The 25,865-nt window shown below is 37.0% G+C and overlaps 1 protein-coding gene and 1 long non-coding RNA gene across 3 annotated transcripts in view; one reads left to right on the top strand and one right to left on the bottom strand.

Annotated features, from left to right (window-relative positions):
* Positions 1-25,865, top strand: part of LOC135321694 (uncharacterized) — a 205,728-nt gene that overhangs the window by 135,445 nt on the left and 44,418 nt on the right. For both annotated transcript variants that reach the window (XR_010381681.1, XR_010381680.1), the window contains exon 5: positions 9,110-9,203. This is a non-coding gene — a long non-coding RNA (uncharacterized LOC135321694). The remainder of the gene's footprint in view (positions 1-9,109; positions 9,204-25,865) is intronic.
* Positions 1-25,865, bottom strand: part of COL28A1 (collagen type XXVIII alpha 1 chain) — a 152,347-nt gene that overhangs the window by 101,446 nt on the left and 25,036 nt on the right. The window contains exons 11-15 of the mRNA XM_064487550.1: positions 15,825-15,893; positions 14,664-14,732; positions 9,684-9,752; positions 7,101-7,169; positions 3,605-3,673 (exon numbers count right to left, since the gene is read on the bottom strand). Coding sequence (XP_064343620.1) covers positions 3,605-3,673; positions 7,101-7,169; positions 9,684-9,752; positions 14,664-14,732; positions 15,825-15,893 — 345 coding nt within the window. The remainder of the gene's footprint in view (positions 1-3,604; positions 3,674-7,100; positions 7,170-9,683; positions 9,753-14,663; positions 14,733-15,824; positions 15,894-25,865) is intronic.

Raw genomic sequence — 25,865 nt, 5'->3', positions numbered from 1 at the left:
CATTTTCATTTTCATTTGTCTCAAGGTATTTTTTAATTTCAACTTTGATTTCATCATTGACCCATTGGTTTTTTAATAGCATGTTGTTTAATCTCCATACTTTCCTTTTTTTTCTCCTTTGTTTCTCTGTAGTTGATTTCTAGTTTCATGGCTTTGTGGTCATTAAAGATGCTTGGATAATTTCTATCTTCTTTCCCCTAGAAACTGATGAGTGGGAAAATTAATTTCTGTAAGAGAAATGGAAAGATCTAATAACAGTAATCCAGTGGGGAAACATGTAAAATAAAGGATAAGAAGAAAAATGAATAACTGCCTACAGAGAGGTTAAATTTAAGTAGAATTTAAATCATTTATCTTAAAAAGGTAAACAAATTCTTTTCTTGTTCAGAGCAGTTTACAAATAACACCTTCTATTAAATTTCCTATCCAGTAGGGATTGGCTCCATATGGTCATGTGTACCTTGAAAGTTTTTTCTCTTGGAGAATAAGAGAAGGGGATGAGAAAATAAAAGAAGTCAAAGAGGGTTTTGTTGTTTTGTTTTGTTTTGCTTTCCCCAAGCTGAAGAGCAAGAACTTCTATCAAAAAACAGCATTAAAGCCAACAGGAAGTGTCAGGTGGGAGGTCCAAGATTCACAGGCCATCTGGAAACACTTGGCTTTCTTTGAACCTCATTTTCAGCCCCATAGTGGTGACTCAGCACCAGGAACACCACAAGACCCAGGATGTGACAGTACTGTCCAGCCACTTCTGGAATCAGAAACTAGCTGAAGTTATTTTGCAGAAACTAGCAAATAAACTGCAAAGTTTTAGAATGCCTGGGGGTATAGTCAAACCATGATCCTGTGTAGTCCCTCCCCTCAAAAAAACAGCTCTTAGTTATTATTTTTTTTAATTGAAGTACAGTCAGTTATAATGTATCAATTTCTGGTGTACAGCATAATGTCCTAGTCATGCATATATATACATATATTTGTTTTCATTTTCTTTTTCATTAAAGGTTATTACAAGATACTGAAGATAGTTCCCTGTGCTATACAGAAGAAGTTTGGGGTTTTTTTAATCTATTTTATATATAGTGTTTAACATTTGCAAATCTCCAACTCCCAAATTTATCCCTTCCCACCCCCTTTCCCTGGTAACCATAAGATTGTTTATCATGTCTGCAAGTCTGTTTCTTTTGTAAATGAGTTCATTAGTGTCCTCTTTTTTCTTTCTTTTCTTTTTTTTTTTTTTTTAAGATTCCACATATAAGGGATATCATATGGTATTTTTCTTTCTCTTTCTGGATTACTTTGCTTAGAATGACAATCTCCATGTCCATCCATGTTGCTGCAAATGGTATTATTTTATTCTTTTTATTGCTGAATAGTATTATATTGTATAAATATACCACAGCTTCTTTATCCAGTCATCTGTCGATGGACATTTAGGCTGCTTCCCTGTCTTGGCTTTTATAAATAGTGCTGCTATGAACATTGGGTTGCATGTATCTTTTTGAATTATGGTTACTTCTGGATATATGCCCAGGAGTAGGATTGTTGTATCATACGGTAAGTCTAGTTTTAGTTTTTTGAGGAATACCCATACTGTTTTCCATAATGGCTGCACCAAACTACATTCCCACCAGCAATGTAGGAGGGTTCCCTTTTCTCCACACCCTCTGAGCATTTACTGTTTGTGGGCTTTTGAATGATGGCCATTCTGACTGGTGTGAGGTGATACCTCATTATACTTTTGACTTGCATTTTTCTGATAATTAACAATATTGAGAATTTTTTCATGTGCCTATTGGCCCTTTGTGTGTCTTCACTAGAGAATTGCTTGTTTAGGTCTTCTGCTCATTTTTGGATTGGGTTTTTGCTGTTGTTATTAAGTTATATGAGCTGTTCATATATTCTGGAAATTAAACCTTTGTCAGTTGCATCATTTGTGAATATTTTCTTCCATTCTGTAGGTTGCTGTTTTGTTTTGCTTTTGGTTTCCTTTGCTGTGCAAAAGCTTATAAGTTTAATTAGGTCCCATTTGTTTATTTTTGCTTTTATTTCTATTGCCTGGGTAGACTGCCCTAGGAGAACATTGCTAAGATTTAGTCTGAAAATGTTTTGCTTATGTTTTCTTCTAGGAGGTTTACAGTGTCTTATGTTTAAATCTTTAAGCCATTTTGAGTTTATTTTTTTGATGGTGTGAGGGAGTGTTCTAACTTCATTGATTTATATGCTGCTGTCCAGTTTTCCCACACCACTTGCTAAAGAGACTGTCTTTTCTCCATTATATATTCTTGCTTCCTTTGTCAAAGATTTATTGATCATAAGTCTGTTGGTTTATTTCTTGGCTCTCTATTATGTTCCATTGATCCATATGTCTGTTTTTGTGCCATGATCGTGCTGTTTTGATTACTGTCCAGCTCGTAATTATTACTGAAATATTTATATACAGATCAATCTTGGCTTCTCCTGTATCTTAATCCTCTTAATTTGTAACACATATTATACTATTATATATATATATATATATATATATATATATATATATATATATATATGTATATAATATGTATTATATAATATGTATTATATAATATGTATTATACTGGGACCTCTACCAAGGGGAAGGAAATAGAAAAAGGAGTAAGATCCCACTTGACTGTTGCTTGGATTAACAGCAAAATTTCTAATTGATTAGAATATGGTTAGAAATAAACTCAGAGTTAATGTCAACAGTGAGATTTAGAATTATCTTTTTTATCCTTCCCTTCTCATACTATGCTAGATAAAGGAAGTACTATTTGCTCTCTAAGCAACAGAATAATTCAAACCTTAATCATCAATTTTAATCAAACTGATTTGCCACTTTCTATACAGAAGGACATCCAGAAAAAATTTGGATTTGTTGGCCACTTTGATTAAATAAGATTATGTAGGGAGATGGTACTGTTATATTGTCTTCATATTATTTTGACCTAACAAAATTACCCAGCTTTTTCAAGTTATAGTCAGAAGATTTTGGAAGCAGTTCAGCCGTAAATGTAGAGACATCCTCAGAGATCTTTTTTTTTGACCAAGAAGGGCCAAGAGTCATTTATAAACTTTATCTGTGCTTTGCTTCTATTCAGGAATGATGCTCCTTCAGTAAAGTGGTTGCCTCTGATTCTGGTCCTTGTTTTAAGTTGAATATTTTTCCAGATTGATATACTGGTAGGGAAATACTACTCTATTAGCATTAGAAAAGAACAGGATATCATCATTCACAAAGCCTCAAGGGGAAAAACACACACAATCCAAGAGGTAAATAAACTATCGTTCCCAAGGGAAACTAAATATATAATATATTATTCCAAAACTGTTATTCTGTTAATTAGGCTTTAATGTTGAAAGTCACAGCACCGAGAAACACACAAATTATTTTTTAAGTCTTTGGAAGTTCTAAAGACTAAAATCTCATGAAACCATCTCATCCTTCCCTACATGCACTTTTGGATATGTATTCCATTGCAATTTCACTATCAAATATATGCACAGCTGTTTGCGGGACTGGCCTTCAGTGAACACCAGGATTTGGCCAGAATGTTCTGTACCAAAGAGAAAGAGAGAAGGCATTGATTACCTGTTCCCCTTGACTCCCAATTCCAGGGATGCCCATTGGTCCTTGAGGTCCCACAGGTCCCAAATCCCCCTGTATAGAAAATAAGTCAGAAATATAACAATAAAACTGAACCTCATTTTTTCATACTTTATTAATCTTGAATTATGCTGGATTAAAATCTGTCTTTATACCATAAAAAACTTCAACACAGAAAGTCAGAAAACATCATTCTTTTTAAATAGTTTATAGTTCAAATTTGCCAAAACAGTGTATGATGTTTTCACTAGTCTAAATTGGTGAAAATTTGCACTAGCTTATATTTATCATTCATTTTTCTCTCAAGAACCAAAAATTCCTGAATAGTTATTATAATGACACAAACACTTCTGTTAGGATCATAACAGAAATATGTAAAAGTATTAAATTCTTAGGATACAAGAAAATCAATATTTGAGAGAGAAATTAAAGAAAATATTTTTAAATTTTCTAATTTTTCTCCAAATCTTACTAAAATGCATTTTAAAAATTAAGAAATTATCTAAAATAAATGCAACAATATTGAAGACCCTCACTTTCTCCTTCCATGAAATAAATTTGGGGAACAAAATGAGAGTTATCAGGAAGAATGACAGTATCATTCATCCATTCTTTGTGTCTTTCAACAAATATTTGTTAAGTTCCAAACATGGGGAACTGTTGCAGACATAGGGAAACAGCAGCGACCAAAACAGCCAAAAATCTCTATCCTCATAGAGCTTTCATTTTTGCAAGGGAAACAGAAGATAATAAACAAGATGGACAGATGAAAAAAACAGTATGTTGAATAATGATAAGTGCTGAGAGAGGGTACAACTCAGTGGTATCGCACATGCGCATGCTTAGCATGCACGAGGGTCCTGGGTTCAATCCCCAGTACTTCCATTTAAAAAAATAATAATAAGTGCTAAAGAGAAAAATTAATCAAGGAAGGGGGAGATAAATGCAATTTTGGATAATGTGGTCAGTGATGGCCTCACTGATGAGAGGGAATGAACCATGTAGAAGCTGGGAGGAAAAGTATTCCAGGCAAAGCAAACATCCAGTGCAAGGCTGATGCCTGGCACGTTCCAGAAACAGCAAGGAGCTAGTGAGCATAAGGGAAAGTGACAGAAGATGAAGTCAAGGGAAGTGTGGCAGTGGGCTCAGGCAGAACAACCAACAGGAACTTTTAGGTCATAGTAAGAATTTTGACTTTTCTCTGAATGAGGTGAGAAGCCACTGGAGGGTTTTGAGCAGAGAAGTGAAAGATCTGACTTAGTCTTGAAAGGCTCACTCTGGACGCTGTACTGAGACTAGATTAAAGAGCTTGTCTGAATGGGAGATGATGGGGGCGTGGACCAGGCTGTTGGAGTGAAAGTGGTGGGGAGAGCTCAGATCCTAACTATACTTTGAATCCAACAGGATTCATTATAGTTAGAGAGGACCCTAGGATGTCTTTGAGGTTTTTGGAAGAATAGACTTGTCATTTACTGAGGAGAAGCCCGAGAGAGAAGCAAGGTTGGGGGAGGGTGTAATATCAGGAGCTCAGTTTAGGACATGTTAAGCCTGAGATGCCCAAAATAGACATCCAAATGAAGGTATCAAGTAGGCAGGGGGGAGCTGAGCTGGAGACATAAATTTGGGAGCCCTTTGTGTACAGATGGCACTTAAAGCCATGACTGCATGAGTCTTCCAAGAAGATAGAAAAGAGAGAAGGTTCCAGGACTGAGCCATTTGGGCCCTCAAGTATTAGAGGTCAGAGAGATGAAGAAGAGCCAGCAGTGGAGACTGGTAAGGTGCAGCCAGAGAGATCAGGTGAAGAGATTGTTTCAGGAAGGTGAGGATCCTATCAGGGGTGCTACTGATAGTCAAGTAAGTCGACAACTGAGAATTGACCATTGGGTTAGGCAACGTGGGTAAATATGCTTAGTTTAATACCAGTTGTTTTTAGACTATATCAGGATGTACAAACTTTTCCTTAAACAGTTGGATAGTTAATATGTTATGCTTGAGGGCCATAATAATGTCTCTTTCATAATTAACGAGTGCTGCTTTGGTAGTACAGAAGCATCCATAGACAATACCTAAGTGAACAGGTGTGTCTGTATTTTAATAACCCTTTATTTACAAAAGCAGGCAGCCCACCCTATAGTTTGCCAGTGCCTGGGCTAAATAAGTATATTTTTATGAGCAAAAGCACATGATTAGATCATATTTTATACAATATTAAAAAGCATGCTGAACCTGTCATTATGACATGCCTCGGAACATGCTTCTTATTAGAGTTTATGTCAACCCCTAGTCTAAATAAATACCACGGAAGGAAAAACATAATGGACTCAAGTTCTAATTCAGAGCTCAGTTGTTCTGACTCAGAACTTGACTGCTTATCATATGGCAGGTGCTGTGCCACATGCTCTTCATGCTTTATCTTACTTAATCCTCACAATGACCATCTGGAAGGAAGCACCCCCATTTTCCAGATAAGGTCAAGTGGCTCTCAGTCACACTACTGTTAGATGGCAGAAGCAAGATTCACATCCACTCCCTCTGACTCCAGAACCTCACTCATAATCACTATTCTGCAGATATTCAATAACACATAAGAGATATCCTCTCTTGTCCATTATAATTTACATTTAACTATCTGTACTAAAACTATATCCTTGTTCTGTAACAACTGTATATATTTGGGGGTTGTTATCATAGTAGTGTTTAATCACTTGAATCATGGAATATAAAAGAATAAGAAAGGAAGAGAAGGGGAAGGGAGAGGGAAGATATACTGGTTGGTAAGGGAATAGCAGATGAAAGCTTCACAGTTACTATGTGATAATGTCCTGATATTTCAGTGTGTTTTCTCTGCGTGAGCTCCAGATATAAAGCCACAAATGCCAGGTCAACCACACCCGAAATGGTTAATTTACTGAACTCATAACATAACAGTTCTGTTGCACTGAGTTCTCACTGCTCCAAAGGAAGAAAGAGCATTTTACATATTTTTAGAGTATTTTGGAGCTGGAGTTACACAACCAGAGCTGAACTATTTAAACCAAGAATTGTATTACATCTAAAATTTGTACAATTCTCTATTTATTCTCCACTATCTCTACTACTTAAATACAGATACCCAGAAGAGATAGCTACTAGTAAATGACAAATAAAAAGAGTAAGTAATTCAAGTAGAAATATAACACCCAAGATATTCATCAATGTCAGTCATTATTCTAATATAATGTATAATGATGTGCTTAGATATTGACATATAAATGACTCCAAATTGATATGAGGTCCTTTTTTTTTTTTTTGCACATTTCTTAAATCCTTTCCTCCTTCAGCAGTTTTCCCTTCCCACGGGTCTTTAGGGCCTTTATAAATACTGAACATCTGTGTGGTATAGTTGTCAGGTTGTATACAGTTCATAAATGTGCATACATAAAGAACAAGGGAAAAATAATGTTATTGCCATCTTTTCTATTCTATACCCTGTATGTAGTACCTTGTCCCCTTTGATTGACAGGCCTTGTAATCCTTGTGGACCAACTGGTCCTTCAGAGCCTTTTTCACCCTGAAAAGTATATGAGAGGGATATCAATGCACTAATAAAAATTAAGGTTTTAAAACAAAGAATTCAAAGCATCCAAATTCACTGCTTACTACAAATGGGTAATTCTACCTAGCTCCAAGATGTATAATTTGCAAAAAATAAATTAGTATTCACATTCATAAGTAGGAAAGAAACTGTCCAAGTAGAACACATAGGCGGCATCACTGAAGTTGGAAAAGAGCTCCATTTCCAGTTTAAGTAGAAATATCCATGGGAGAGCTAATCAATCACGTGTTGCAGCCAACTGAATCAGTCTTCCGTTTCCTCAACTTTCTACAGCTGATTCCATTATTACATAATGAAAATTTGTCTCTCAGTATATGAAATAATACTTGCTAAGACTGAAATATTAAATGTTTTATATTAGCATATAATATAACATAATATAAACATTTATTGAAAACTTAGTTCTAGAAGAATTTATGGAAAATCTTCTTGGATATGCTTTTAGAGTCACAAGACCTATATGAATAGCTCTGGTCAGAATGTAGTATCAATGAAGTCATAATCCTTTGTGCATTTGTACAAAAAGTAAACTGTAAAATCAATCATAAGTAGCAAACATTTCATGAATTTATTTGAACCAAGGGTAAAATCAAAGAACGTTTGCAAGAAACCTAGGAAACAGGAAGTATGTATGTATTCTCTGTCTCTCTGTATTCATAATTTATTCACATAAGCCCTATGACATTGCCAAGCTGTCCCAAGTTGCACGTGTAGAAGACTCCTGGTCTTGGTCTTGCAGGTGGGGGAGTGAAGTATTCTGACTCGTGGGTTCTTCTGATCATTACCACAGAGTGTAATTGCATATAGTCAACCCTAAAACAACAGTGACTATGATGAGGTCTTTCTTCGGTGAGACAGAGGGCAATGCAGTGACATGAGTTATTTTGAGTGAGGATATTATTGTATCATCCAGTTGCACCTGTCACTAGGACGTGCCCTAAAATATGCTGCTCAGTGTTTCACTTATTCCTATCTCATTTCTTTCTTATTTTTGGAGGAAAAAACCCTACAGATAATAAAGAGAAATAATTCTATTTGAATTTTCCAGGTTGTTTTGGCTACACACTAAGAAAGATTTATTATGTGTCAAAAAAATTCAAGAAATTATGTGTCAAAACTTTTTGAAATGCGCTGCCAAATTGCTGATCTCTGACTTCTCATGATATCTGGGTTAGTCAAGGGCATTAGTAATGTCCCTTTTATCCAATATATTATTTCCATTTATTATGACAAATTAAAATTTGTTAGTTAACAGTGGCATCTTTTAAAATTGAACCCAGCAATCACTCACAACTTGGAATTATTTGTTTTGGCTAATTGATTTCCCTTTAGTTGAGATTTAGGTTTCTCATAGGTAACTGAATATTGATCATGGTGGAAGCATGAGAATGAGAAGCAATTTTAGAGTGTGAGGCTGTATTGAGGAGGTCAGATCTTAGTCAATTGACTAAATGACTGAAGTGGGAGGTCCTAGACACTTTTGAAACAGCATGTGCTTCTCTGAGCAGTGTGTCTGCAGGCTTGTATGTGAGTGTGTTTGGGAGAAAGACTTTAGAAAAGAAGGAAAAAGGTCTCCAAAATTTATCCTTACTTATTCTGAAAGGCTGTTGATGCTGCCCAAAATGTCTTGGAAAATCACTTCCTGTGTGGCCTTTGGCAAATGTGCTACATATTGTAGGTAAACAGCCTAGACCAGGGATCAGCAAACTATAGCCCATTGGTCAAATCCAACCCACTGCATGTTGTTTGCAAACAGCAGTAAGGACCACAGCCATGTTCATCCATTAATACACTGTTTAGGGCTGCTTCGTGCTACAGCAGCAGAAGTTAAGTAGTTGCAACAGATACCATATGGTTCACAAAGCGTAAAATATTTACTCTATGGCCTTTTACAGAAAAAGTTTGCCAAGCCCTGGTCTAGAGGAACTTGAGCTCCAAGATACATGGGAAGCGGTGGAAACCTTTAAATTCTCAGTTGCCAGGTAGAAGGTAGGTCTCCCGTAACATTTTGCTCCTTCTGGGAATAAGGTAACTCTGGTTCCCTCCACTCACCCACATTTCCTTTCTTATATTAATAACAATACTGTTTGACTAATTGGTTTATTAGACTGTTTCTTATTTATGTTTCACAAAACAGCTGTAAGTAAACCTTGGTATAGCTTCATTTCTGGGCATAAAGATGTTATTTATCACTGGGGCTTAATGACTACCAACTATGTTAAGTGATTTTTCTAATTTCATATGCAGTAATTATATGAAGCAGAAGTCTTTTAATTACTTATTTATAATTGCAAATACCATGATAGTTTCGTGTTAAGGGGAAATTTCCATATTACTATATTGAACAGGGTGAAGATGGTCAGGAAAATACTTGACTTGGGATAATTGGCTAGGACACATTTTTAAATTTGTAATCATGACCATGCAAGACAAAGCGTTTTTCCTTAGTGTAGAAGATGCGATTGTTACCTTGGGTCCTGGAAATCCTTCTCCTGGTAAGCCCCTCTCTCCTGGGGCTCCCACAGGCCCACGGGGACCCTGGTTAGGAAAAGAGGGAGTGAGGAGCGAGAGGAGAGAAAGAGAGAGAATGGGAGGAGAGGAGAGGGAAGGGAGGAGAGAGGAAGAAAGAAAATGGTCATATCTCAGTTAACATGGGCACGTAACGATAGAGTCCTATCTAGGTTATTAGTGAGAATCCTCCTAGTAAACACCATAATAATCCATAGAATCTTAAGATTGTGAAGAATAATCTTTTCACTGTACCATTTGATTGGCATAAGAGGTTCTGTTTTGATGTCCTCAAATTAGCAGAAAATGGAAATTAAGTGACCCTTTAGAATAAGGATGAGGAAATAAATCCCCCGAGGAGAGGCTGAAAATCTAGGACTAAGTGGCCTGGAGAAGGATGCGGAGTGATTAAATAATTGAATGAAGTATCAGGAGAGCCCTGTGAAGAAATCATTGCACAGCTGTTTCAAATCACGGAATTCTGTTTACATGTTGTTTTAATTTCTATCCTGATAAATTTGGATTCAAACCGGAATTCTTTCAGGAACTGGTTGCATCCCACTGGAGGTTTATGTACAAATAGGAGTCTTGATAGAATCATTGAGAGGAAACAGGGTTTTTGGCCAATGATTAAAATGGAGGAGTTCATATGGTTAATTGCTCAGAAGGGCAGTTAGAAAGGTGAGGACATCTCAATACAGGCTTTGAAGTGGACTGATAGGAAACATACTAATTGAAAAATAAAAGACAACAGCAAAATAGTCTCTTAAACTAGGAATTTTAAAAAGCTATAAATTTGTCCTGTCTTTCCTCTTGGCCAAAAAGCAAAAAAAAAAAAAAAAAAAGGTAGAAAAAGGACTAATAACAAGAATCATAGAAGCATAAACTAGAGCTTTTCCTCTAATGGATCTAGAAAGATAATTAGGGCTCACTTGCTTGGGAAGTAAATCTGTGATGGAACAAGGTCGACTGAGTTGCCCAGAGCTCCAAAGCCAGCAAGCTGCAGCCAGCATGCTGCAGACACTCTGAATGATCTTGGGACTTGATATACAGCTGCAAGCTGTATATCAAGCGTGGCTGCAAAACTAGGATACAGCTTTATGCTCATCAGTAACTGATCACAGCTACAGATTTAGAAGAAAGTTAATTGTATCCCATATTTAATTTTTTTGCCTTTCCCTAATATTGTATATCATAAAAGGCTTCTTTAGTATTTATGCAAAGCCAATTTAGTAAAGACTTTAATTAAAGGAAAAAGCTAGCATTTAATTCAATTTAAATTGCTATGCTTGTGGGAAAACTAGCTTTTAATGATCCAAGAACCTTAATCAAAGCTCTAATATCCATGACAGCTTACTCTGATGTTAGAGCCGTTAACTAGGGGAAAAATAAATATAAGCATGAAAACTAGATTGCAAACTCAATGGACAAGCCCTAGCTAATACCACAGTGTAACAAAATAATTGACAAATTATTCTTCTTCCCCACTGATATGACAAATGAAAATAACTCAATTGACGTTGAATGCAAAGTCTTTTTCCAGTTCATTCAATTTTTTTCCCATTCATTCAACAAATATTTACCAAATGCTTGATACATGCAAGTCACTGTGCTAGGGTCTAAAACAGCAGACATCCCTGCTCCCTGACTCATAGAGTTTACAGTCTTCCATGATAATTAAAGGAAGATTTTGGTGTCATTTGGACTGAGGTTCTAGTCTCAGCTCTGCTATATAGGCATGTGACCTTAAAGAACTAAATTAATCTCTAAAGTTCAGCTTTCTCATCAGAATGGTGGAAGCAATAGTACCTACCCCAAGCACAATATTACTATAAGGATTAAATCAGAGATTTAAAGCTCTTATATAATAAGCAATCAATAAATATCTGCTAACACAATCAGAATTATTTTAATTATTTTACTTGAATCCTCCCATCACTCAATGTCCTTTTACGAAGTTTTTACAAATAAAGTAGTCTCAGAGTGAATGGCTTATAGTAAGCAATGTGGAGAGAGGCATGCTGCACAGACTAAACACTGAACCTTCCTTCCATCTCTGCTTTTCTAGAGTACATTAGCCAAGATGAAAATAAAAATAATGAAGGCTTTGAGGAATCATGTGTTCCAAGCTGCTGAGAACAGAGTTAATGCTTGTGAACAATCACTTAGGGACATTTTAAAAAACAGTGATCCGAGGTTTAATTAGTGGAAACTGTCAGAGTAATATTCCACACCATCAGTATATTCTCAAGTTTTCCACTTAAACACTCAAGATGAAAGATGATTGTTAACCAGAGAAGAGAAAGAGCAGGTACTTGGGTTAGATGAACTATACTTTTAATTTATTAAGACAGTACCAACACATTATTTTTTCAAAGACAGAAATGCTCTGTAAAAAGCTCACAGTGTCCTTTTCAAAGGCCATGAGAACCAATTATAACTATAATATTCTTATTTGGCTTCTAATGAACACCTCTAAGTAAAACATATGTAGTGGAAGAAACTAATTATCAGTTAACACGGTCTGATCAGAAATACTTTATATGAGACATTAACAAGATAAAATATTATCCATCATCCATTTTCTTATTATTTTCCTTAATAATCTCAATAGTGTGGATAATCAATGAGTAGTTTCAATATACATTGCAAGCATTAAAGATAAATATACTATAATAAAAATTGTCCTTAATATTCACTTAGTGCCATCTACTTTATTTTTAACTTCAAAGTAATTATAGTTTTACATCAGGGGGTATTTTTTTACCTATAGGGCTCTGAATATCCTTGTACAAAAAACATACAGATCACCCTGAGAGTCTGAACCAATGTATTTTTCATGAATCCATCATCTATCAGACCAGCACAAAACTACTGGTAATCATATAATTAAAGATGACAGTTGACAGTTCGAAGTTAGGTTATGGAGCTGGAATATTAACTCAATCAATTATATTTGCATTGCTGTTATGAAAGAGGAGAGTAGTACTAAACCTGAAACCGCTTGAGATGATTCAGGCAAGGAAACAAATGTAAAGAACTTTCAGTAGAACCGTTCATTGTCAGTCCTAAGAGAAGACTTTATGTTACTTCGAAATAATTCAAAAACCTGCATTGTTAATTTTTCATTATGACATTTGGGGGCAACATTTTCATACATTACTTGAGATTCATCCCATCTTTGTTATGATTTTAGTTCCCAGTTAAATGACAGGTTTCACAGTGTCACTCTGATTTGTGTAACTGTGGCTTGGAAAGCAGGAAAACAAATAATAATTTCATGTTTTGGCAATATTGTGAAAACTCTCCAGCTACAAACAGAAAGGCAAATGATACAAATCTTCCTTTAAAATGAAGGTCCAAAAAATAAATAAATAAGGGAAATCACAGGGTTATAAAACAGAAAGAGATCTGAACACTAGAGGTGACCATGTAAGCTGACAGAGTAACTGTTGTGGGTAAGAAAGTGTGGTTGTGTGGTGGGACTAAGTCTTGGAAGCCTGGGAGAGAGAATCAGGAGCAAAGACTTGCTCACTCAGTGGAAAACAAGGAGAGAATTAGAACTAAGCTAGGACCTTCAAAGTTACATATCTTTCTTCAGTGATTGGGCAGGGTAGAAAAAAGCCATCCCATTAACACAGTGTTATGAGTGACAATCTTGTCAACATTCACTTGGGCTCTAAATGGGCCTGAAAACTCCTAACCTGCTCCTGTGTTGTGTATGGGTTTGTAGTTTCAAGTGACACCACATTGGTGATAGGTCTTACGTTTGCTTCAAAATCCTAGGGTTCTTTAGGACAGTTCATAAAGGCGTTGTGGTGAAATATGAAGTTCATTTTTATTCCCAATAATTCAGAGCATTGTGAAAAATTCTTTTTCATGGCTGTCAAAAACTTCTCAAATTCTCTGCTGCATTCCCTCTACACATGGCGACCTCTCTGGGTCTGTGTCTTTCTACCAGGTGTCACTTTTGGTTTTCTGCGTTTCCAACCACTCCAATGTAGAACCAGCGGTGTCTTCTTTCTCAGTGGTTTCATTTTAAGGGTACTGTCTAGTTAGTGGAAACTAAGACTAGATGATTAGTCCATTGTATCTTTCCTCTATATGAGGGTCTGTTTTTTGAATTACTGTATCCAGACATTAATGAAAAGCCTAACCCTCAAATAGGATGCTACTATTTCATTTTCAGAGTACAGCAAGGATGCACATGTTTCTGTTAATATTTACATCTGAGGAACTATGCAGTGCAAAACCCAATTGAGAGACCAAGTATTTACAATCAGTTGTGCTTATTTGTACCCCAGCAAGGCAGCTACTGTTCTGTCCTAGGAGAATGATGATTACTTGAAAAGTTAAAAACCTTCTTATAGTAGAATACTTATGTTTTATTCATTTCCTCTCCAGTTCTCTTTTGATAGAAGTTTTTCTTCTCCAACAATAGTAAACATCAAAGCTACATCAGGTGGAAGCTGTAAATAACACGGGTATTACTGGTCTGACATCATGAGTTCTAGCTTTAGAGTGTACTCATGGATTAGGCAATGAGCAAGGTCCTTATTCTCAGAGATTTTCTCATGGTTACAGAAAAGTCAATTACAGAATATAGACACTAGGTCTGAATATAGACCTCCTATCTCTTAGGAAATTTTGACATTATGAGGACTCTTTCCTTCTTGGACAAGCGGATTAATCTTGTAAGAGATTACAGTAAGAGAGAGACTGCGGTACATGTCCTATAAATAAATATATAAATGTACATATACATATATATATTTCAAGTGTTATGAAAAATAATACTTGGATCTTATCTTTTCATATATATCATCTTTTGTTGTCCAAAAAAGATAAAGATGGCTTAATTTAACCACTTATTCTAACCAGAAACAGCGTATACAACTATATTTGTCATTTTTGTTCCATCTAGAATTTTTTGCTACTCACTGTCTGGCCCGGCTCACCAACACCAATTGGTCCTGGAGCCCCAATTCTTCCTTCCTGGCCTCTTTCCCCCTGCAAGGAAGACATAATTAAATGAAAGTTTGAGTTTTTAAATAAAGAATTTACATAGCACAAAATACCCTGGAGATTTCAACAAAGATAAATAGCAATATTGTCAAACTTTTCACATTCATAAAGAATTAAAAAAAAACTAGAGGAAAAATATCTTGAATTTAAGTGAGCAAATTACGCCAAAGTATTCATTAATCCTTCTTGTCTAAATGCAGTTCGGCACCTTCAGCTTTCAGAAACTGTTGTGTAGTGATTGGCAGGATGGACTGTGCTCCTCATTTTGATTAGTGAGACGACCAGTTGACAGTGCTCGTGCTGATGCCTGCTCCATCGCCGCCACCCTGGGGTGCCTCCCCCCACCCTGCCCCACTCCATTTCACCTCACCATTCAGTTCTATTTCCACTTATCTCATTCAGAATCCTTCCCCAGTAACTCTGCCAATACAAATGCCACCTTCCCTGGAGTCTCAATGTGCTTTTTGTCTAAATGCCATCCATGGTGACACTGCTTATATTTGAAGTGCACTTTTTTTATACTGTCCTCTGTTTTAGTCCTGCACTGAAGCCTTATTGTCCCAACGACACAGAAAAGCCATTGAAAATAAGCACTTCTGCTCTAGCACATCCTGCATGATGCAGAGCCCCCTGGGGTGTTGGGTGTTCTAGTTCTTTCTAGTTCCCTATAAGCTCCTCTGTCAACATCTACCTGATCAGTGTCATCGTTCTTCTGATTTCTGTCCCTCTATGCTTATTTGATATGAGCAGGTGATAGTTGATGTGTTAAGGTGTTTCATGTCCTAGGACCATGTTTGCATGCTAATATTTAAAGTCCACAAAAACTCAATGGAACCAGCTGACCAGAGAGTGGGTATTTGGAGACAAGCAAAATTTTTATCCCAATCCAATAAAAAAGTACAGATTATTCTTGAGGTAACTGCCCCTGACCAGGGCATTGCAATGTCCAAGCACCCAGACCAAGTAACTTATGCAGGCAGCTTCCTTGTGTCTGTGAGGGTCAGAACAATCAGAGCTCCCCCAGCCCTACAATAAACTTAACAAATCATCACTAGGCAAAGGGACAAATACCTTTACCTTAATACCTTGCTGTCCAATACCAGGGGCTCCTGGAGGACCATAAGGACCAGGAGGACCAGGCTCACCCTAGAGGAAGAAACAGTGATATGTTAGGTCAACTCCATAGTATTTGTTGAGCAGCTCTTAGACATATAGTGATGTGACAGGGGCTTTGAGGGCAACAATAAAACCTAGTACCTAGTCACCACTCTCAAGTGTTTACCACCCACAGATTGAACTTCCTTTAACCATCAGAGATGTATACAAAGAGGACTGGGTTAATGTGGACAGCCCCAGAGCTCTGTGTCTCATGATCTTTGGATGAGTGTGAATGCGAGCGAGCATGAGTGTAAGCCTGCCAGGGGCATTGACGAGGTTAGGGAGGCCACTTTCATTCTTCTCAGAAATTAAGGATGCCTATGCTATGGGTCTCAAGATTAAAGAAAGCCAATGTTTAATAAAACCTACTGTTTTCAAGCACTGCCCTGGCACTTCGTATAGATTATCTCTTTAATCTTCTAAAAATCTTAGGAAATTGGTATTTTTCTCATTTTATGATATAGAAATATAATCTCCATTTTTAAATTCATTTTTCAGCATGCATGGTATCACAGAAAAATAAAACATGGCTGTTTTCATTCAGTCTGCTTGAATCTTGGCTCTATAATTTACTAAGTTTGAGCTTTTGCAAGATTCCCATATGCAAAATGAAGATAATTATAGCTACCTTGTAGCATTGTTTAGAGGATTCAAAATATTATCTGTAAAATGTCTAAATTGTAACCAGTCCCAAGGTAGCTGCATAATATATGTAGATCAATTGTTATTCACCAGACTTTCCTTGAGCACCAACCTGGTACTGAGTACCTGCTTACATAATGATGGGCATAAATCAGGTTGCACCTGCACTTTGCAGACACTTACAATCTGGCTGGAGAGACAAACTAATATAAAACAAAATACAAGCATGTGAATTAGCTATAATAAAGATATTAACAGAGCGTGTAAGATCCTTAGGCAATAATTCCTTAATTCTACCTTAAGGAATTCAGAAAGTTTTATATATAGTAGAGGAGATATTTCCTCTGAACAAAGAAGTATGAATCATATCTAATCTGGTAGGAGAGAAGAGGAAGAAAAGTTCAGGAAAGGGAAAAAGTATGAGGCGTAAAATGACGTGAAATGTTCTGGGGACAGTAAGCAGCACTGTGGGCTCAAGCAGACAAGAACAAGGTGACAGTAGGGTCACTGCCTGGCGTGGCACTGTCCACTGAAAGTATACAGTGAGCCACATATGTAATTTAAAATTTTCTAGTAGCCACACTAAAGAAAATAATATTGGATTTTATTTAACCCAACATACCCAAATATAACCAATATAAAAGTCTTATTAATGATTTTATTTTTAATTATTTGTTAATATTATGTATTTGAAGTCCTATGTGTATTTAATACTTAAGGCATATCTCAGTTTGGACTAACCATATTTGTGCTCAGTAGTCACGTGTGGCTACTGTATCGAACAGCACCGATTTAGTGATTTAAAAGGCTGGAGGCTCAGGTCAGAACCATGGAGAGTACCAACATTTAGGTTGGGTGGGAGTGGAAGGATATACAGAGATGTCTGATGGAAATTTGGGGATTACAGCGGCCAAGAAAAAAAAAAAGGGATCTGAAAAAAGTAGTGTAAAACAAGTCAGAAAAAAAGAGAATTTCAAAAGGAATTCATCATTCCAAAGACAAAGTCATAGTCTTCCACCTGCAAGCCTGATGATCTTCCAGCATTCTCTCTTTCCGGGAAGGGCACCAAGATCCCTCCAGGTGTCAGGCCAGAACCTAGGAGTCATTCTTAACATCTCTCACTCCCTTACTCCCCATATGCAGTGCATCACCAAATCTATCAATATGCTCCTAAATCTCAAATCTGTCCACCTCTGTGATCCTCTGCCATGCCCCTACAGTCTACCCCAAATTAATATCATCTCTTGCTCAGACTACAACAAAGTCCTTAATATTCCACATGCATCCATTCTAGCACACTCTAATTTATTCTCCCCATTGCTACCGAGCAATCTTTTAATTTTAATTTGAGGAAAACCCTTCAAGTCCTTTCCTTTTGCTCTTAGGGTAAAAACAGAGCTCCTTACAAGGCTTGTGGGCCCCTGCATGGTGTGGTCCTGTGGCCTTTTCAGTACTATCTGTTATTAGTTGCCTCTTCACTAATGACCCTAGCACCACTGGCCTTTATTCAGTTCTCTGTGCTTGCCAGCCTCTGGCCTGCCACAGGCTCTTTGCACATGCTACTCTCTCTATCTGAGGTGTGTTTACCTCTGTCTTTTCCTAGTTGATCCTTATATATAATCCTTCAGATCTTATTTTAAGCCACATGGATCATGGAGGATCTCTTTGGTCCTGTGAAATCCCTATTCTGCAGGCACTGATATCATTGTCCTCTTTGTCTGAGCCTTCATTACGGTTGCACCTCTGTATTTCTACAAGTGTTAATATATCTTCCCATGCACTGTGGGGAGGATGCCATGTGATTTTGCTTAGCTTTGGATTCTCAGTGTTTAGCTAATTGATATTATCTACTCAACATCCATACATCAAACATTTACTGAACATCGCCTAGGGAGCAAGTACCGTGCCAGCCGCTAGAGGTGAACAAAACAGAAAACCTGGTCCAGGCTGGGGGGAATTGGGGGTCTAGAATTGCTCCTCTGGAGTTCTCTCTGGTTTACTTAGGTTTTCCACTAAGAGCAACTGCGCATATATTACATAGTGATATCAAGTATAGTTTATCCTACCAACTTACCCAGATACAATCAATCTCTTTTTTTCAGCTGAAAGAGTAATAAAATCCCAATAAATGGCCTAAAGTTACACTGCATGGAAAGTTCAGCTAGAGAAACCCAATACTCCGTATTCCTGGCACTGACTCTAAACAAAGTCAACATCTTTCCTTTCCATAAAATAATAAATAAGGAATGGTTGTTCAAAACTCTGAATTTTTTGAGGACAGAACTTTATCTTTTCTTGAATCATACAATTATGAATAATTTAGTCACACCTTGGGCTCTTAACTGTAGAGAGATGTTTTAGTAACTTCTTTTAATTGTGTCCTGGATATGTGTAACACCAACTTTAATATTTTAAGTCTTGAGACAAATATTCTCATATCTTCCCAGTGGAAGAAAACGATGAATGAGCATTTTGTAGGTGCAAAATGGTTCAAGCATGGACAAAACACATGATTATCTGAAACTCCATGCAGTGATGACTATATACAAAGGTTTGGAGAAAAGTCAAGAAAGGTCCTTTTTTTTTTTTTTTTTTTTTTGGAAAGAAAGAAAAGTAGGAGGTGGTGAGGGCAGGAAACTAATATTTATTAAATACTTTTCAAATCAAGCTCAAATTTTGTTCCTAATTCCTCTTGTTTCAGAGGAAATGTTGCATAAGAGGCTTATTTTTAGCAAGCGCATCAGGCTAGCTTTGTTCCACATTAATAAAAAGGTGGTTGTCAAAATACTTAACTGCTCAGTTATTGCCAACACATATGGTTCTTACTATGTAACCGGCGCTGTTCTAAGTGCTTTACACGTATTAACTTATGTAATACTCAAAACACCTCTAAGCCGTTGCTACTACTATAAACTCATTATGTGAATGAGAAAACTGAGGCATGGGGAGGAAAAGTAACTTGCCCAAATCACAGAGCTAATACAGTATAGGGCTGGGTTTCAATGCCCGCAGTCTGTTTTTAGAGTCAGTTTTCTACCACCATGTAAAACTACCTCTTGGGACTTTTCAGTTCTTTTCTAAGTAATTCAAAAATCATTTGATTGCAGACTAAATTTATATCTTTGTTATAAGATGAAAAACACAAAAGTTAGATAGTTGCAATCTACCCATAGTTGAAGAGTCATCATATGAAGACAACATATAAAATATAAATATAAGCCAAGAGGAAGTATACTTTTGCAAGCCAACTTACATGCCATTTCAGGCACATAAAGTCTGGATCGGTGTTGTCATTGATAAGTTGTAAAGGTAATACAAATTATAATTGGCTACTGTGATCACACAACGTAACTCTACATATAAACCAGTTATTAACCAACTGCCCTAAGTTTGGAACCACCATTATTTCAAATCTCCAATTGCAATCTTTTTTGAATAATATCTACTTAAGTAAGAGAAAAGACCACCGTCCATGTACTCCACCTACTTACGCTTTTTAGAGAAGAAAAATCTCCATAATAACAAGGAATTGGTGAAGAATGTAATAAAATTGTAGTATTATACCAGATTTTAGTAACTCAATTCATTTTCTTAATTGCTATTAGATTAAACAACATGAAACTGATAATATTCAACTATGTTTGACTTACAAAAAGGATGATTCATATGTTTCAACCTAACAGAAAAGTCGTATTTCATCATATACAATGAAACCTAAGGAATGGTGTGTCATTTTCCCTAAAAGGAAGGATTACCCAGCAGTCCATCAAGAGACCTTTTAAGAATCTTGGCTCTGGTGGACACTCTTTGGATTCTTCCAGCACAAAATGAGTTGCTGGAAACAGTTCAGGGTGAACCCTCTCCATAAATCTGTGAACAAGGACATCAATTCATGAGAGGAGATGGGTTCATATGACAATGTGGTAGTTTTCTAAAAACTTACTCTTGGAGACTGGGGGCAGCAGGAAGTGAGGAGAGTATTGTTGAAAGGGTACAAAGTCTATGTTTAGACATGAAAAACTCTTGAATATAGATAGTGATGATGGTTACATAATACTGTGAATGGATTTAATACCATTGACTTGTACACAAATGGTTAAAATGATAAATATTGTGTATATTTTACCACTTTTTGTTTTTTAAAGCTTACTCATAGAATAAACTTAATTTTCCCTGTTGCAATGTTGCTTTTGCAACTTACTTGAATTAATTAAGGGCATTGATGTAATTATTAAGAAAAACTCTGACATCCCTCTGAAGACACTGTGGTAACTGATTCCATTCCACATTAGTGCCCCTCTTGACTGGGGACATGGGTTAGACTCAGCACCCTGTGGGAAATGTTGGCAGCATTGGGGGTTCCCTGATCCATCAGTTTTCATCTTGGCAGCCTCTGCACATGCAGGCGCACATACACACACACACACACACACACACAGTGTACCTCATCTGCTGAGGACCACATGCATCTGAGATCTGAGGATAAAAATCATCTGTCTTGAAAATAGTGGCCGACACGCCACATGTTCTGGCAGCCCCTTCAAGTTTTCATGATCAGTTGTCTCATGTCAAATGAGTTAATAAGCTCATTTAGAATCCTTGTGAGCAGACACGCACGTAGGTCAAAGCCCTTTCCACGACAAGAATCCCTGGATTACTAATGATTCTCTCCCTTTAATGAGGCCCAGGACAGAAATAGTGTTAAGCATTTGACATCCCTGAAGAGAAAACATTCACAGAGTTTGGCAGCTCGACTCTGCTTCTCATTAGACAGATACTTATAATTAAAATTGTAAAGATATTCTTCTCTTTACGCTGTTATACAGTGAACAGTCATACCCTTGATCAAAGTTGTTCACCTGCCAGGAGGACCAGAAAGGCCCATTATTGGTTTTGGACAACTGGAAAAGCTGACATATTTGAGCCCCCTGGACTGAAAGTACTTTACGTGAAGCCAAAAATATAGTCATTCTGTTATTAAGAGAGCTGTGAACTTTAAAACGTTTTCTGTTTGATTGATTAATCTGTACTAGGGATCGTTGATGTCTATGTGTGAGTCGCCTGATTTGCTTCCCATCAAGTTTTGAGGAATTACATCCTACGAGAAATCATGATTATTTAGTGGCTGAAAGCAGCATCACGTTAGGAGATTTTTAGGTTTTTGAGTTGTCCAAGAGCTGAAATAGAACTACACAACATGCTCATTTGAGGAGAAAGTTTAAGGTTCTCATAGTTCATAGTTGTGGTGTTGAGTTGTTTCCAAACCACAGCTGAAATATTAGTTATGTTCAGTAGGTTGACCTACTAAAGCTACTAAGCTAACTTTGAGTCAAATCAAGTATTTCAATAATGGCAAAACTAAGAATGTATTTTTAAAACTATTAAATCTTCGTTAATGATATATCCGTTCTAGTGAAAAGAGTGACGTAGAAATCATAAGACTTACGTTGTACATATGAAATTGTAAAGAAGTATATATATATAAGTTCTAAATCTCCATGCTCCCCTTAGAAGGAAGTGGAATTATAAATAACACATTAGGTTATTAAAGGCACAAGAAGCTTTTGATGGGTTATGTCAACACTGTCCTGTTTTTATTTATTAACCAAATACCTTGGAAGAATGGTCAAAGTTCCTGGTTATTACACCCTTCTCTCTGATTCCTTCCACAGCCCCTTATCACCTGTGCAATCTCACTATTCAAAGTGCTCTCTTTCCAAAGCCTGCAAAATTGACAAACTAAGTGCCCCTAAGGTCCTGCCTGTTTGACCTGTTGCACTGTGATACTGTTGACAACTCATTCCATTTAAGACCATTCACTCATTCATTCATTCAACAATACTTTTGTTGTTTATTTAATATTAATATTTGTTGTTTATCTTAAATATGTATGAGTGTAGATATAATAATTTTTTTCTCTTTCATATGTGATAGTGGTATGCCTGACTCACTGTCACTAGATTTCCTGCTTTGGATTTTTTAAAAACCACGATGGACCTGGACGTATCTGTCTAATTCTCCTGCCAATGGTCCCAATCTGGCCAATCTGAAAACAGACTGGCAATATTTAAGGGTATAACACATGGAAGCTAAAGGGAAATTTGATTAGTACACTTCCAGCTACCAAAAATATCCGCATTTGCATTCTTCATAGCTATGTCAAAGGTTGACAGCCAGCCCGCTTTTGAAAACTGACCTCTTCATAGAGCATTTTGAAGAAAACAGAATGTTGTGTAGGGATGTTTACTAGGTTTACAATTTTAATTTCGAGGCAGACTATTTAGCTCTTATTTACTTAACTTCTTCATAAGAACACCCACTACTTGGAAAAATGTCTACTGAGCTTGGGAACCTCAAAAAATGGGATGGAAGCGTGACAGAGCTGTACAAGGAGGCACAGGGTGTCCAAGAATCATGTGTAACGCAGCACTTTGGAGCGGGCTGGATGCTTTATTTGCCCTCACTTACTTCCTTTAAAACATAACATTCATTTATTCATTGATACTAGGTCTGTTGTTTATTTTGGATGCATGGATGGATGTTTGATTCACCAGAGATTATTTACCTTAACTATACCCATTTGTTAAACTGGACCAGACTAGTGCTATTTCTCTGTGAGTTTCCTTAACATCTCAGAAGCTAAATTGAACGTAAAGGAAGAGGACCTAGAGTTTCTTACACTTGAGTGTAGCACAAGAAGAAAACACTCAGAGAGGGGACAAAGCCCTGCAGAAACTGCGTGAACGTCCTAGAGTGGAACAATGGAGGAAGTGAGAAGAGGGGAGGCACTGCATCTATTAAGATACATTAATATATAATATAATACACAATATTTGTAAATTGCTTGAGGATTCACGTGTGCTACTTTGCCTTGAGAAAACACAACAGGGACCACTCCTGTTGCTCTTTTGGCCCCAGCACTGGGGCTCTCATGCTGGGATACGTCAACACATCGCAAGCTATTTCCTGCTTGTGCCACAGTGAGCAGTCCCTCCTGCTGGAGCACAAAGAGGGTCTTGGAAAGAGCAGACTTGGATGAGATTTGAGAGGAAAATACCCTTCAGACATAACCTCAGAAAGACATCAAGAAATGGCAAAAATTACCTAATGTGGGCTTGGCACACCCACCATTCTACTGTGTTTATTTGTTCAAAGCTAATTTTGGTAACTTGTTCTCTGTGGTGTGCAAGGCCTGCCAGTCTTGACCATTCTGTCCAGGGCTGATTGTGTGACCTGATGGGACTGCAACCTGAACCACCACAGCAGCCTGGGAAAGTGGCACAGGGGTCTTAGGCGTTGTTTTTACTCTGAAAGAGCGCAGTGCTCGCTCCTAAGTGACATTGTCAGTTTGGCCCTAGGGATAAGGCTTCCTGGACATTTGCATGATTATAGTTCTAAGTGATTTTAGAGACTGATAGGATGGTCTTCTTATGAACGCCACTGCATGACCCTGTATGGGAGACGCTGAGGTGGCCTCAAAGTCTTCATTCTGAGAAACATCTATGTTTTGTTTCTAAGGCAACAAGGTCATTCAGGGTAGAGGAGGAGCTACTTTACATATGGAAAATATTAATGACAGAAATGATTTGTGCAACAGGGCCAGAATCACATTTTTCCTTGATTTATCACATGCTATTTTTTTCCCTTTGTTCTTTGGCCACCTTTTCTGCAAACCCTTCGATGAGGAAAATCCAACCACTAGAGCAACAAAATGGGATTGTAGTTCGTGAGAGACACCATTCATAAATTCAAATTCATAGGCAGGCCCCATCTAGAAACTCTCATGGAATCTTTGCAAATAGTATGAGTCCAAAGGTTTCTATTTTAAGGTCTCATAAAAGACAAAATATTTGAGAGTGCACACTACTGGTTTCTACATGGTTTTACCATGGGATTTCTTTCCTTCTTTTCCTACATTTTCAGATGAACTTTATGACCAAGTAGAAATCTCAACAGACAGTAGTATCCAGCCAGAGTACACTAGAGGGGCAGATGGGTGCAACGGATGTCCAAAAGACAGGCATTTATCTCAGGTTGACTATCCAGGAAATTCAGCAGTTTTCCCAAGGAGATAAATATAAGATGGTGGTTAAGAGCAGCCTGGCTGGTTTTGAATCCTGGCTCTGTCCCTTATAAGCTGTGTAGTCTTGAATCCATTGCTTAAACTCTCTGTGCCTTTGCAGCCTAATTGGCACTATGAAAAGTGGTATCATGCTAAACGGGATTTAGAACTGTATCTTTACCTAGTAAATATACAACAAATAAGTGCCATCTGTTATTAGAGAAGCTTCCAAACAGTCATCTTCCCTGCGCCCATTAGAAAATACATAACTACTGGATTTTAGAGTTTTGGTTTTTTTGGTGCAAAATGCAATAGCAATTTCTTAAAACCATTTTGTAATAAAATAATAATGGATGAAAAGAAGTGTCACTCTAAAACATTATTTCCAGATTGGGAGGGAAATACTTTATTAAATTTTAAAATTTATTAAATAAGGCTTTATTAAATCTTAAGATTTAGTATATTCTGAGATGAAAGATGAAATCATTCTCTGAAACCTGACTTTTAAGACAATACACGAGTAAATGTATAAAATATAAAAAAATTAAATGACAAACGTGACCTGCATCTCTGGTTGACAGAGCCACAGGGGGGTAGAAATTAGGATTAGTCTCAAAGTTAGTCAAGAGGCCACTACATCTGTGACCTTAAACCAGAAATATAACTAGAAGGGACACTGAGACACTCCCATCTCACTCCCTCCCAGCAACCCCAAACATTCTCTAGAAACTAATGTCTTTTCGATTGGCAATGAATTTTGTGGTTCACCTGGCATTGAATTTTGTGATTTAAAACCTAAGGGATAATTTTATGTTATGTATCTTTTACTATAATTTAAAAAAAAAATTCTTAAGAGAGTGCCTTGGAAAAATGATGAAATCCTCAAATATTTTTGGAAAAATGACTCCTTTTATGATGATGTGAAGGTCAAGCAGGAAGGGTTTTTATGTCAGAAAATTACAACCTTCCCAAAACACTTGACTCATTACTCTTTCTAAGAACTAATGCACTCTTGGAATTATAAACTACATTTTGTTGAAATCAATTTATTTTAAAAGAAAAATCTCAGTAGTAATTGCACAAGACATGAAGAGATGTGATCAGTGAGGCACCTTTTTATGGACTGCCGCCAAGCCCATGCCCTGCTCCCAGCCCAGCATCCCCACAGATGCTCTTATTTCCAGACTTCATTTCTCATTTGCCAAAATGAAAACTTTAGGCCAGTATGACCTCGAATATCCCTTGTGGTTCAAACA

This window comes from Camelus dromedarius, chromosome 7 (assembly GCF_036321535.1).
Source record: "Camelus dromedarius isolate mCamDro1 chromosome 7, mCamDro1.pat, whole genome shotgun sequence".
NCBI lineage: Eukaryota > Metazoa > Chordata > Mammalia > Artiodactyla > Camelidae > Camelus > Camelus dromedarius.
This window is presented reverse-complemented; position numbering and strand designations above follow the sequence as displayed.